This window comes from Pavona decussata, unplaced genomic scaffold (assembly GCF_977016875.1).
Source record: "Pavona decussata unplaced genomic scaffold, jaPavDecu1.1 SCAFFOLD_210, whole genome shotgun sequence".
Lineage (NCBI taxonomy): Eukaryota > Metazoa > Cnidaria > Anthozoa > Scleractinia > Agariciidae > Pavona > Pavona decussata.
The window spans coordinates 941,060-954,656 of record NW_028145615.1 but is presented as its reverse complement, the minus strand read 5'-3'; the positions used below and the strand labels follow the sequence as shown (position 1 = coordinate 954,656).

At 37.4% G+C, this 13,597-nt stretch overlaps 1 protein-coding gene across 1 annotated transcript in view; it reads right to left on the bottom strand.

Moving 5' to 3' along the window:
• Positions 1-13,597, bottom strand: part of LOC146460615 (uncharacterized) — a 49,807-nt gene that overhangs the window by 22,344 nt on the left and 13,866 nt on the right. The window contains exon 16 of the mRNA XM_085088051.1: positions 1,546-1,671. Coding sequence (XP_084944177.1) covers positions 1,546-1,671 — 126 coding nt within the window. The remainder of the gene's footprint in view (positions 1-1,545; positions 1,672-13,597) is intronic.

Sequence of the window (13,597 nt, the reverse complement as noted above, 5' to 3'; positions counted from 1 at the left end):
GATTGATAAACAGAAGCAAATGTTTGGGAATAATTATTCCATAAATAATAACTGTGAATCCTTTTTTTCCTTTTCTTATGTATTGCAATAAACGTCATTAGTTTATTCCAATGAAATAGTTTGTTTTACATGCGTTAACGAATTTTAGATCCCATTAATGTCTTTAGCTTATCGTGCTTGGTAATGTCAAATAATAATTTTCTGAAAACCATTACTCAACTACTGTCCACTGGGAAACGTTTAGAGCAGTGCATTGTAGGCCAATTTACTCCTTGTCGTTACTTCATTGTGAAATTTCAGAGAGATGCAAAAAATTAAATATTTGAGAAATCTTCTGCGTGAGCCATAATCTTATTCATCCTTGTTGTGCAGATGAGATCAGCAAGGCTGTGATCACAGCAACCAAAAAAGACCAGACTTCTGTGGCCTTGCTTGAGGCAGAGTTATCAGCTATCAAAAGAAATAATATTACAGAATACTGTCAATCTTAATCACATCTCCGATTAACAGATAAAAATGTATTCAACTCTGTACACATATATTTGAACTGCAGAAGAAGAATTGATAAAGGAAAGAGCATCGCAATTATTCCGAAGCTGCTTAGCTGTTCCGTACAAAACTGCGATGTTCTTAGGTAATATAACAAGTCATGATTACTGTATCCGTGCGCTGAGCAGAGAGAGCAGGCAAAATTTGAAAGTTTCAGTTCTTTTGCACCCTCTAGTCGAAGAGTTTAATGGTCAAGCTCATAAATATCCACCTGGTCAGCGTTTCTTTAAGCTGTTGTTGGGGAGCAGGGATGGCGAGGTGGTGAAAGCATTCCCCACCCTCCTCACCAATGTGCTTGGTTTCTATTCATGGAGTTGACGCCATTTGTGGGTTTAGGTTGTTATTGGTTCTAGTCCTTAGCGTTCGTTTTTCAACCTCCCAAGGGGCTATTTTACATGCACAAAATCAATTATCAAATTCTTGTTTGTATGAAAACAACCGACAACCTGCAGAAAAGAGAAAAGAACAATACTTTTTAGGCCTGAATGCTTTTCGGGAGCTTTGAGAAACGCACGTCTGCTCCGAAGAGCATTTTGCCGGGTTCCTCACTCCACAAAAACCACATTTCCGATTTCAATTCGACCTGGTAACAGCTTGCTCGATTGGTACGACACCCGTGTGCGGATATATGACAAGAGGTTATACTAAAGCTGTTGTTTAATATTATTTTGCAAACAGTCTGTTTAAATCGTTAAAATAATCGGCGCCAGTAGAATTGTGTCCAAATGAAAGCTACACAGTAAGAAAATATTGAATTGCTTCCTATAAGCAACAAATACCTTTTGAGTACGTTGATGGCTCAACAAAGTGTGGCGTATGAATGCCACTGAGTAAAACATTTTTTTAGTGCTGTGTTATTGTTACACTGTGCGAATTATGAAACCTAACGTTTGTTCATTTGTACCAAATATCAGTTTCTCAGTTCCTCGACATGGTTTTGCTTCCTTTCTCTGGTTTTATTTTGGCATTTTGTAAATAACATTTTTGTGTACTTACTGCCACAATAGTATTTTCCATTTCCATGATATCCTTCGGGACAAGCACACTCAAAGTCACCTTCATTGTTAATGCAGGTTGCTTCATCAACGCAAGGATAATCATCCATATCACACTCGTTAATATCTATAACGAAATATTTTCTTTAGCGTAAACAGCGTATAAAAAAGATAAAGCGCCGTCGTTTAGCTGTGTTAGATAACTTAAGTCGCACTTGAGCCTAAGTCGCCCACAGGGTAAGAGATTAACCTGGTTATAATTTCAATGTTGCCTAAAGCAGTGTCGCCCGAAAGGATCAACACAAGGTACAACTTACTTATAAACCATGTTGAAGAGAGACGAAAAAATTTGGTCCAAAATCCACATGTATAGTACCAGTACTAGTATTAAAATTAGGGTTAAAATCCACATTGTATAGTATTAGGATAAAGTTTAGGCAAAAACCCATAGTGTATAGTATTAGGATGAAAATTAGGCAAAATACATAGTGTATAGTTTAAGATGTCATTTGGGCCAACATCCACAGCGTAAAGTAATAGGATGAAATTAGCTCAACATCCATAATATATAGTATTAGGATGAAAATTAGGCCGAAATCAATAGTGTATAGTAACCCTAGGGACATAAACAAGTGAAAAATACCGACATCAAAATTTCGACATTTCTTACAAAAACTCTGGACTAAACCCTTGGAAAAATGTCGAACTTTGAACAAAATAGAAATATTCTTGGAAAAAATAGCAATAGAATCAATGTGTCCGAAAACGTCCCATCAAACACTTTTTACGCCACCCAAAGGACCCAGAAAAAAAGGGCCCACAAAGGATGAAGTCTGGGTTACAGTTAAACAGAAAATGCCATGTCAGGGCATTATTTTATACCTAAAAATGATTCTGAAGGGAGTTTTAAGACACGCCGACATCCATTGCGACATAAACAAGTGAAAAATGCTGACTTCAAAATTTCGTCATTTTTGGCAAAAACCATGGACTAACCCCTTGGAAAAGAATCGATTTTTTGGACCAAATGGACATAAACAAGAGAAAAATGCGAACTTTAAAATTTGGTCATTTTTGGCCAAAGACCATGGACTAAGCCCTTGGAAAAAAGTCGATTTTTGGACCAAATACAAATATTCTTTTAAAACCTTCTAATCGAAACAGTGTGTCCAAAAACGTCCCCTGAGACTATTTTTAGGACTCCCTGGGGTTTAAAGACAAAGAAAAAGCCCAAAAAAGATGAAGTCAGGGTGAGAGTGAAAAAGAAAATTCTTTGTCAGGGCTTTCTTTGCACCTAAAAAAGATTCCCAAGGGAGTTTTAGGACACGCCGAGATCACTAGAAACATATACAAGTGAAAAATGCGGACTTCAAAATTTTGTCATTTTTGGCAAAAAACCATGGACAAAAGATGGAAAAAAAGTCGATTTTTAGACATAATACAAATATTCTTTTAAAACCTTCCAATCGAAACAGTGTATCCGAAAACGCCCCTAGAGACTAGTTTTAGGACTCCCTAGGGACCATGGACAAAGAAATACCCACAAAAGTTTAAGTCAGTGTAAGAGTTAAAAAGAAAATTCTTTGTCAGGGCTTTCTTTGGACCTAAAAATAATTGCCCAGGGAGTTTTAGGACACAACTAGATCCCTAAGAACATAAACAAGTAAAAAATGCGAACTTTAAAATCTGGTCATTTTTGGCCAAAAACCATAGACTAATCCCTTGGAAAAAAGTCGATTTTTGGACCAAATACAAATATTCTTCAAAAAGTTTCCAATCGAAACAGTAAGTCCGAAAACGTCCCCTGAGACTATTTTTAGAATTCCCTAGGGTCAAGAGACAAAGAAATAGCCCACAAAAGATAAAGTCAGGTTGAGAGTGAAAACGAAAATTGTTTTTCAAGGCTTTCTTTTCACCTAAAAATTATTCCCAAGGGAGTTTTAAAACACGCCGATTTCCCTAGGGAAATCAACAACTGAAAAATGCGAACTTTAAAATTTTCTCATTTTTGGGCAAAAACCTTGGAAAAAAGTCGATTTTTACACCAAATACAAATATTCCTTTAAAACCTTCTAATCGAAACAGTGTGTCCAAAAACGTCCCCAGAGACTATTTTTAGGACTCCCTAAGGTTTAGGGACAAAGAAATAGCCCACAAAAGATGAAATCAAGGTGAGAGTTAAAATGAAAATTCTTTGTCAGGGCTTTCTTTGCACCTAAAAAAGATTCCTAAGTGAATTTTAGGACTCGCCAAGATCCCTAGGGACATAAACAAGTGAAAAATGCCGACTTCAAAATTTGGTCATTTTTGGCCAAAAACCCTTGGAAAAAAGGCGATTTTTGGACCAAATACAAATATTTTTTTAAAACCTTCTAATCGAACCAGTGTGTCCGAAAACGCCCCCTGAGACTATTTTTAGGACTCCCTAGGGTGCAGGGACAAAGGAAAAGCCCACAAAAGATAAAGTCAGTGTGAGAGTTAAAAAGAAAATTCTTTGTCAGGGGTTTCTTTGAACCTAAAAAAAAATTTTCCAGGGAGTTTAAGAAGACATTGAGATCCCTAAGGACATAAACAAGTGAAAAATGCGAACTTTAAAATTTGCTCATTTTTGGCCAAAAACCATGGTTTAACCCCTTGGAAAAAAGTCGATTTTTGGACCAAATACACATATTCTTCAAAAACTTTCCAATCGAAACAGTGTGTCCGAAAACGTCTCCTGAGACTATTCTTAGGACTCCCTAGGGTGCAGGGACAAAGAAATAGCCCACAAAAGATGAAGTCAGGTTGAGAGTGAAAACGAAAATTCTTTGTCAAGGCTCCCTTTGCACCTAAAAATGATTCCCAAGGGAGTTTTAAGACACGCCGAGATCCCTAGGGACATGAACAAGTAAAAAACGCGAACTTTAAAATTTTGTTATTTTTGGCTAAAAACCATGGACTAACCCATTGGAAAAATCTCGATTTTTTGACCAAATACAAATATTCTTTTAAAACTTTCCAATCGAAACATTGTGTCCGAAAACGTCCCCTGAGTCTATTTTTAGGCCTACCTAGGAACTATGGACAAAGAAATAGCCCACAAAATTTTAGGTCAGTGTAAGTGTTAAAAAGAAAATTCATTGTCAGGGGTTTCTTTGGACCTAAAAAAAAAACTCCCAGGGACTTTAAGGACACATTAAGATCCCTAGGGACATAAACAAGTGAAAAATGCGAACTTTAAAATTTGTCCATTTTTGACCAAAAACCATGGACTAGCCCCTTGCGAAAAAGTCGATTTTTGGACCAAATACAAATATTCTTTAAAAACCTTCCAATTGAAACAGTGTGTCCGAAAACCTCCCCTAAGACTATTTTTAGGCCTCCCTACTAACCATGGACAAAGAAATAGCCCACAGAAGTTTAGATCAATGTGAGAGTTAAAAATAAAATTCTTTGTCAGGGGTCTCTTTGGACCTGAAAAAAATTTCCCAGAGAGTTTAAGGACACATTGAGATCTCTAGGGACATAAACAAGTGAAAAATGCGAACTTTAGAATTTTGTCATTTTTGGCCAAAAACCATGGGCTAACCCCTTGGAAAAAAGTCGATTTTTGGACCAAATACAAATATTCTTTTAAAACCTTCTAATCGAAACAGTGTGCCCAAAAACGCCAACAGAGACTATTTTTAGGACTCCCTAGGGTGCGGGGACAAACAAATAGCCCACAAAATATGAAGTCAGTGTGAGAGTGAAAACGAAAATTCTTTGTCAGGGCTTTCTTTGCACCTAAAAAAGATTCCCGAGGGAGTTTTAGGACACGCCGAGATCCCTATGGACATAAACAAGTGAAAAATGGGAACTTTAACATTTTGTCATTTTGGCCAAAAACCATGGACTAACCCCTTGAAAAAATCTCGATTTTTGAATTAAGTGCGTGTCCACGATAGGACCAGGCAGGAGGTGATAATACTCAAATCACCGATTTGGCTCAAACTTGGCAGAAACATTGAGTGCCGTGAACATATTCATGTGTTAAAACATTAAGTCAAAATATTCCATTTTACCAGAGTTATGGGTAAAACCTGAAAAATGGCCATTTTGGCACAAATTTATGCATATTAATTAGTCAAACTCAATTGAGTGGTTAGACAAATATAATTGTGATCTGGAAATAAAACCCACTGAATTGTCTTTCTTATTGACCACTCTTGTAGCACAGTGCGTAATCTCAATCGGTACCTTCGATTTCGTTATTTGCCTGAACCTGAAGTAAGAGGCTGTTTAAGTCATTTTCACGAGAACCTCAAATTCGGCTTTTTTGTACCCAAATATCTCTAATGACCAACAACCTAATGATGTAACTTAACCATAAGATTGAAGAGGCATATCATAACCTTCAAAATACGGAATAAAATTTTTGGGCAAATGAATAGTTTGTTTGTATGATGCAAATATGTATTACCACCTGAACGATTTTTGTCCATTTCATCAAAATTCATGTTGCAAAAAAAAAATCTTAAATCTTCTGACTGAACATGAAAAGACACGGAATGTTCAATAAATGTTTTCTAACAATAACAATGACAAAATTGGCGATATCCGAGGGTTACGATTAGTTTGACCAAGCTATTAACGGCTAGGTGTCCCCTCTTTTCATACAAATATTTACCTCCAAAAAAGCTTATCGAAACAGGTAATCTCTTTGAAGTAATTGCACACTAAGCATAGCAAGTGCTAAAATTGGTAGTGGCTGATACATACATGTCTTCTCAGTGCTTCAGGCTCCATCCTAGCTAGCGTTTTATCTCACAGTCACCATAGAATCCAATTAGCCGGCTTGTTCGTATCGTCTGCCTGCCTCGATTATTTCAACAAGCCACCCGTTATTGTCATCAACTGATGAAAAATGTGAATATAACGATTTTGTTTCCAAAAACGTGCCAGGAAGTAAGATAAATAAGCTGTCATAAATCCATTTAGAATATAATTGACATCAAAATCTGGCAAGAGTATGTTTTCTTTTGACTTCGCCATTTTGGAAAAGCGTTTGTGAGCCTGCGTGCTGTATGCGGTTGCTAACACCTGTTATGTTTTGTGTTCGCGTGTCGTTCGCGTGTTCGCGCGTCTTTCGCACGAGTTTAGATTGGATTCTAATTAACAAGCGTGTTAAAATTTGAACATGCCACCTCGAACACCGAGGACTCTCAAATGCTCTATAGGCAGAGGAGAATCCACATACTGTGGATCTTCACAAAAATATTCCCTTCTCAAAGAATACATCCCCGGCCATAGCTTCATGTAAGAGAGATATCAAACTCCATCTTAAAAATCTGTAAAATCCGTTTCGTCAGAAAGTGAACTGATACTCCTGAGGACAAGGCACTTTAATGAACAAGGGGAAGGTATGACAGTTTGCCTAAAGTATCGAGACCTCATTGGACTGAACTGGCGCCCTTCTCGCTTTTGTTTGCACCCATTGCATGGATCAAGAAAAGGAAAATGCGACAGGGGCGTATCAAAGAAGATTTCTGAGCAAATAATGAAGAGGTGGAAGAAACTTGTTCCAGTAGAAGCAGGTAAATCATAAAGTTAATCTCCTTACCATGATTATATAGGTTCAGCACTGTGCAAAGTAACAATAGCAGACTTTGCGGCACTCGTTCGACGCAATTGTGCGATGGCTTGGAAATTCTTAGACACATTAGCTAAAAACAGTCGCTCGAAAATATCATCAACATTTCCATGTTAGTGGAGAATTATCATTCGAATTTTCGTAGTAGTAGTGAAATTCAGTGTGCAGAGAAAGTCGTGTCCGATTTTTTTAACTTTCAGGTAGATTTGAGTGAACCGAAAGCCGTTTTTCAAGCTGATCTCACAAAGGGAAATCTTTTGAAAAAAAGTATCGAATTACATTTCAGGCCCGAAATGTTTCCTTTGTAGTCTAGTCCACGCAATCTTCAAGTAAAAATAATTTGAAATATGAATTACTCTTGCTTAATAAGAATTATTTCAAAGAAAGTTAGTTGTCTGTGTTATGCTTCATTATTCAATGGACGTACCAAAAAGGTTTTGATCGTCCGGTAAGAAAGTTATTCAGTTGCGTTTGTGGTTCTTGCATTGTCACGTGCATTTCAATAAATTCTACACGGTATGTTATAAACAGTTGATGGAGATTTATCGATAAGGTCCTTTTGCTTTCCCATAAATTATCAGATGAAAATTGCTAAAATGAAACTTTTTTCCTTTGAAACCTTATCAAAGCTGACAAGGTGTAAAAATGTTTATGTCGCCAAAAATTTGCATAATTTTGTTTACGACTGCGCTGATGCGTGACATGGCACTTTCCGCTTTCGCGTGAAAAGTGACAGCCAAACAATTTTTTAGCAGACTATTCTACTTGATGTAATTCTTGTGTATGAGAAGCAAAAATATAATGAAAGATGAAAGTTTTCATGTATGCAAAAAGTTATGATAAGCAGTGAACTTTTCAGTCAATAAAAGCGCTCCTTTCAGCTGAAGACATTTTTTGGCGGGAAATATTTTTTGGCGGCAAAATGAACGATCAACTTCTGACTGCGCTGTTGCGGGCAGCTTTCCTCGTTGTTGCGTTAGCGTGTCTATTGGGAATTTGTTTAGTTTCAAACTATTTTTTGTCAGAAGATGTGCTGGATTAATTTCAAATTGCAAGATGTATGTTAGTCATCGACGTGTTGCACGTGTTGAGATTCATCACTTGTTTCTTCATGAGACCTTACTTGTGTACGTTCTAATGATTACAATATGTAATGAGACAGAGTAAACCATTCTCACCGAAAATCATATGCAAGTGATAAGCGTTCGATGTGCGACGCTTGTACTCACGAATCTACGCTCGATGCGATTCATGCCTTCCGCCGTACCGTGCGATTTGAAGAGAAGGAAGCTAAACCTTGTATTGTTTTGTTTATTATAAGTAAATTGGTTGTTTGTTTTATTCTTCGCATAATTCGTTAGGACTTTGTAGACGTTGCCGTCAGCATCAGATGGATATATTCAAAGCGGAAACGCCCAGGGAAGAAAAAGATTATTGTAGCACTGCAAAATTAGTAAGTCTGTCAAGGAGATCTATTGAATGAATGACTAATGAACAAACGAACGAATGAATGATCGGTTAGTCAGTCGGTCGGTCGGTCAGTCTGCCACTCTGTCTGACGGACTTATTGAACGAACGACAAAACGACCAAACGGACAGACGATAGGCTGGACGAATGGAATGGTTGAACTGGTGATATCGTAGCGTGAAAAGGGAAACATTGCCATTGTGACGTCCGGGGCGTCAATGTTTCTGCTGCTTAAGGGCCGGACTATTCATTGTCTTCTGTCTTTGCCTCTGGTTCAAAACCAGCAACGTTGCGAGCACAAACAAGGCAACTAACTGCCAAAGTCACGATCTCCGTGGTTTTATTTTTTATCATCCTTTTTCTTGTTAGTCTTGAGCATTCGGTTTTGAATGATTTGAGACTGATGGTATATTGGGGCGTAGGTACAAAACTGTGTTGGGCCACCTTTTATGTTGAATATCAACAAGCTGAAATAGCTTTCAGTTTTCTTGTTACGTCCTCTAACCCTTCTAGGCTTATCCTGTTTTCGTTAAGCGGAGGAAATGTGATAAAGTTTTATAAATTGTATTAAAAAAGACAATGCTTTAGCTCGTGGCGCTCTCAACAGCGACAAACTTGTGCCATAGCCGCTGACCGCGAAGCAGGCTCATAACTTGGCAACCAAGATGGCGGATATAAACAGCGAATCCTCTCCTGTCAAGCTTAGATGTCAGTTATGTAATTATTTACCTTGATTTCTGTTTATTTTTGAAACAAAAATGGTATATTCTGATAATTTTAATCAGTTGATGGTAATGGTGGATCCGTGTTGAAAAAATCGAGGCATATAGACGATACGATCGAGCCGGCTCATTGAATTTGACGATGGCTTGATACAAAATGGTAGCTAGGATGGAGTCTGGTGCACTGAGAAGACATGTATGTATCAGCCACTAGCATTTTTAGTTCTTACTATGCGTTAGTGGCAATTGTTTGAAAGAGATTACCTCTTTAGATAGGCTTTCTTGGAGGCAAATATTTGTATGAAAAGAGGGGAAACCTAGCTGTTAATAGCTTGGTCAAACTTGAATCCTTGCCCACTTATATCGCCAAATTTTGTCATTGTTATTGTCAGAAAATACTTAACTAAACATTACGTGTCTCTCTTCATGTTCAGTCAGAAAATATATATATATTTTTTTGCAACATGAATTTTGATGAAATCGAGAAAAGTCGTTCAGGTGGTAATACATATTTGCTTCATACAAACAAATTATTCATTTGCCCAAAAATTTTATTCCGTATTTTGAAGGTTATGATGTGCCTCTTCAATCTTATAGTTAAATTACATAGTTAGGTTGTTGGCCATTAGAGATATTTGGGTACAAAAAAGCCGAATTTGAGGTTCTCATGAAAATGTCTAAAACAGCCTCTTACTTCAGGTTCAGGCAAATGACAAAATCGAAGGTACCGATTGAAATTAAGCACTGTGCTACAAGCCTGGTCAGTGGGCAAGACAATTCAGTGGGTTTTATTTCCAGATCACAATTATATTTGTCTAACCACTCAATTGAGTTTGACTAATTAATATGCATAAATTTGTGCCAAAATGGCCATTTTTCAGGTTTTACCCATAACTCTGGTAAAATGGAATATTTTGAGTTGATGTTTTAGCACATGAATATGTTCATGACACTCAATGTTTCTGCCAAGTTTGAGCCAAATCGGTGATTTGAGTATTATCACCTCCTGCCTGGTCCTGCCTGGTTGTATCATGGACAGACACTTAAATACAAATCTTCTTTTAAAACCTGCCAATCGAAACATTGTGTCCGAAAACGTCCGCTGAGACTATTTTTAGGCCTCCCAAGGGACCATGGACAAAGAAATAGCCCACATAAGTTTAGGTCAAAGTGAGAGTTAAAAAGACAATTCTTTGTTAGGGGTTTCTTTGGACCTAAAAAAATTTCACAGGGAGTTTAAGAACACATTGAGATCCCTAGGGACATAAACAAGTGAAAATGTGACCTTTAAAATTTGGTCATTTTTGACCAAAAACCATGGACTAATTCCTTGAAAAAAAAGTCGATTTTTGGACTAAATACACATATTCTTTTAAAAACTTCCAATCAAAACAGTGTGTCCGAAAACCTCCCCTAAGACTATTTTTTGGCCTCCCTTCGGTCAAGGGACAAAGAAATAGCCCGCAAAAGATGAAGTCAGGCTGGAACTGAAAACGAAAATACTTTGTCAGGGCTCCCTTTGCACCTAAAAATGATTCCCAAGGGAGTTTTAAGACACGCCGAAATCTCTAGGCACATAAACTAGTGAAAAACGCGAGCTTTAAAATTTTGTCATTTTTGGCTAAAAACCATGGACTAACACCTTGGAAAAAAGTCGATTTTTGGACCAAATACACATATTCTTCAAAAAGCTTCCAATCGAAACAGTGTGTCCGAAAACGTCCCCTGAGACTATTTTTAGGCCTCCCTACTAACCATGGACAAAGAAATAGCCCACAAAAGTTTAGATCAGTGTGAGAGTTAAAAAAAAAAGTCTTTGTCAGGGGTCTCTTTGGACCTAAAAAAAATTTCCCAGAGAGTTTAAGGACACATTGAGATCTCTAGGGACATAAACAAGTAAAAAATGCGAACTTTAGAATTTTGTCATTTTTTGGCCAAAAACCATGGACTAACCCCTTGGAAAAAAGTCGATTTTTGGACCAAATACAAATATTCTTTTAAAACCTTCTAATCGAAACAGTGTGCCCAAAAACGCCAACAGAGACTATTTTTAGGACTTTCTAGAAACTATGGACAAAGAAATAGCCCACAAAATTTTAGGTCAGTGTAAGTGTTAAAAAGAAAATTCTTTGTCAGGGGTTTCTTTGGACCTAAAATTAAAACTCCCAGGGACTTTAAGGACACATTAAGATCCCTAGGGACATAAACAAGAGAAAAATGTGAACTTTAGAATTTTGTCATTTTTGGCCAAAAACCATGGACTAACCCCTTGGAAAAAAGTCGATTTTTGGACCAAATACAAATATTCTTTTAAAACCTTCTAATCGAAACAGTGTGCCCAAAAACGCCAACAGAGACTATTTTTAGGACTCCCTAGGGTGCGGGGACAAACAAATAGCCCACAAAAGATAAAGTCAGTGTGAGAGTGAAAACGAAAATTCTTTGTCAGGGCTTTCTTTGCACCTAAAAAAGATTCCCAAGGGAGTTTTAGGACACGCCGAGATCCCTATGGACATAAACAAGTACAAAATGCGAACTTTAACATTTTGTCATTTTTGGCCAAAAACCATGGACTAACCCCTTGGAAAAATCTCGATTTTTGAATTAAATACGAATATTCCTTTAAAACCTGCCAATCGAAACAGTGTACCCGAAAACGCCAACAGAGACTATTTTTAGGACTTTCTAGAAACTATGGACAAAGAAATAGCCCACAAAATTTTAGGTCAGTGTAAGTGTTAAAAAGAAAATTCTTTGTCAGTGGTTTCTTTGGACCTAAAAAAAACACTCTTAGGGACTTTAAGGACACATTAAGATCCCCAGGGACATAAACAAGTGAAAAATGCGAACTTTTAAATTTGGCCAATTTTGACCGAAAACCATGGACTAACCCCTTGGGAAAAAGTCGATTTTTGGATCAAATACAAATATTCTTTAAAAAGCTTGCAATCGAAACAGTGTGTCCGAAAACGTCCACTGAGACTATTTTTAGGCCTCCCTAGGGTCAAAGGACAAAGAAATAGCCCACAAAAGATAAAGTCAGGTTGAGAGTGAAAACGAAAATTCTTTGTCAGGGCTTTCTTTTCAGCTAAAAATGATTCCCAAGGGAGTTTTAAGACACGCCGAGATCCCTAGCGACATAAACAAGTAAAATGCTGATTTTAAAATTTGGTCATTTTTTGCCAAAAAACCATGGACTAATCCCTTAAAAAAAGTCGATTTTTCAACCAAATGCGAATATTCTTTAAAAAGCTATCAATCGGAATAGTGTGTCCGAAAACGTCCACTGAGACTATTTTTAGGACTCCCTAGGGTCCAGGGACAAAGAAATAGCCCACAAAAGATGAAGTCAGGGTGAGAGTGAAAAAGAAAATTCTTTGTCAGGGCTCTCTTTGCACCTAAAAATGATTCCCAAGGGAGTTTTAGGACACGCCGAGATCCCTAGGGACATAAACAATTATAAAATGCCGACTCTAAAATTTTGTCATTTTTGGCCAAAAACCATGGACTAACCCTTTGGAAAAAAGTCGATTTTTGGATCAAATACAAGTATTCTTTTAAAACCTTCCAATCGAAACAGTGTGTCCGAAAACGTTCCCTGAGACTATTTTTAGGCCTTCCCCAGGGACCATGGTCAAAGATTTAGCCCACAAAAGTTTAAGAAGTGTGAGAGTTAAAAAGAAAATTCTTCGTCAGGGGTTTCTTTGGACCTAAAAATAATTACCTAGGGAGTTTCAAGACACGCCGAGATCCCTAGGAACATAAACAAGTGAAAAATGCGAACTTTAAAACTTGGTCATTTTTGGCCAAAAACCATGGATTAACCTCTTGGAAAAAAGTCGATTTCTGGACCAAATACAAATATTCTTTAAAAAGCTTGCAATCGAAACATTGTGTCCGAAAACGTCCCCTGAGACTGTTTTTAGGCCTCCCTAGGGTCAAGGGACAAAGAAACAGCCCAGAAAAGATGAAGTCAGAGTGAGAGTGAAACAGAAAATTCATTGTCAGGGCGTCTTTTGACCTAAAAATTGTTCCTAAGTGAGTCTTTGGACACGGCGAGATACCTAGGGACATAAATAAGTGGAAAATATCGACTTCAAAATTTGGTCATTTTTGTCCAAAAACCATAGACTAAAACAGTGTGTGTCCGAAAACGTCCCTTGAGACAATTTTTAGGACTCCCAAGGGACCATGGACAAAGAAATAGCCCACAATAGATGAAGTCAGGTTGAGAGTTACTCCTAACTTTAAA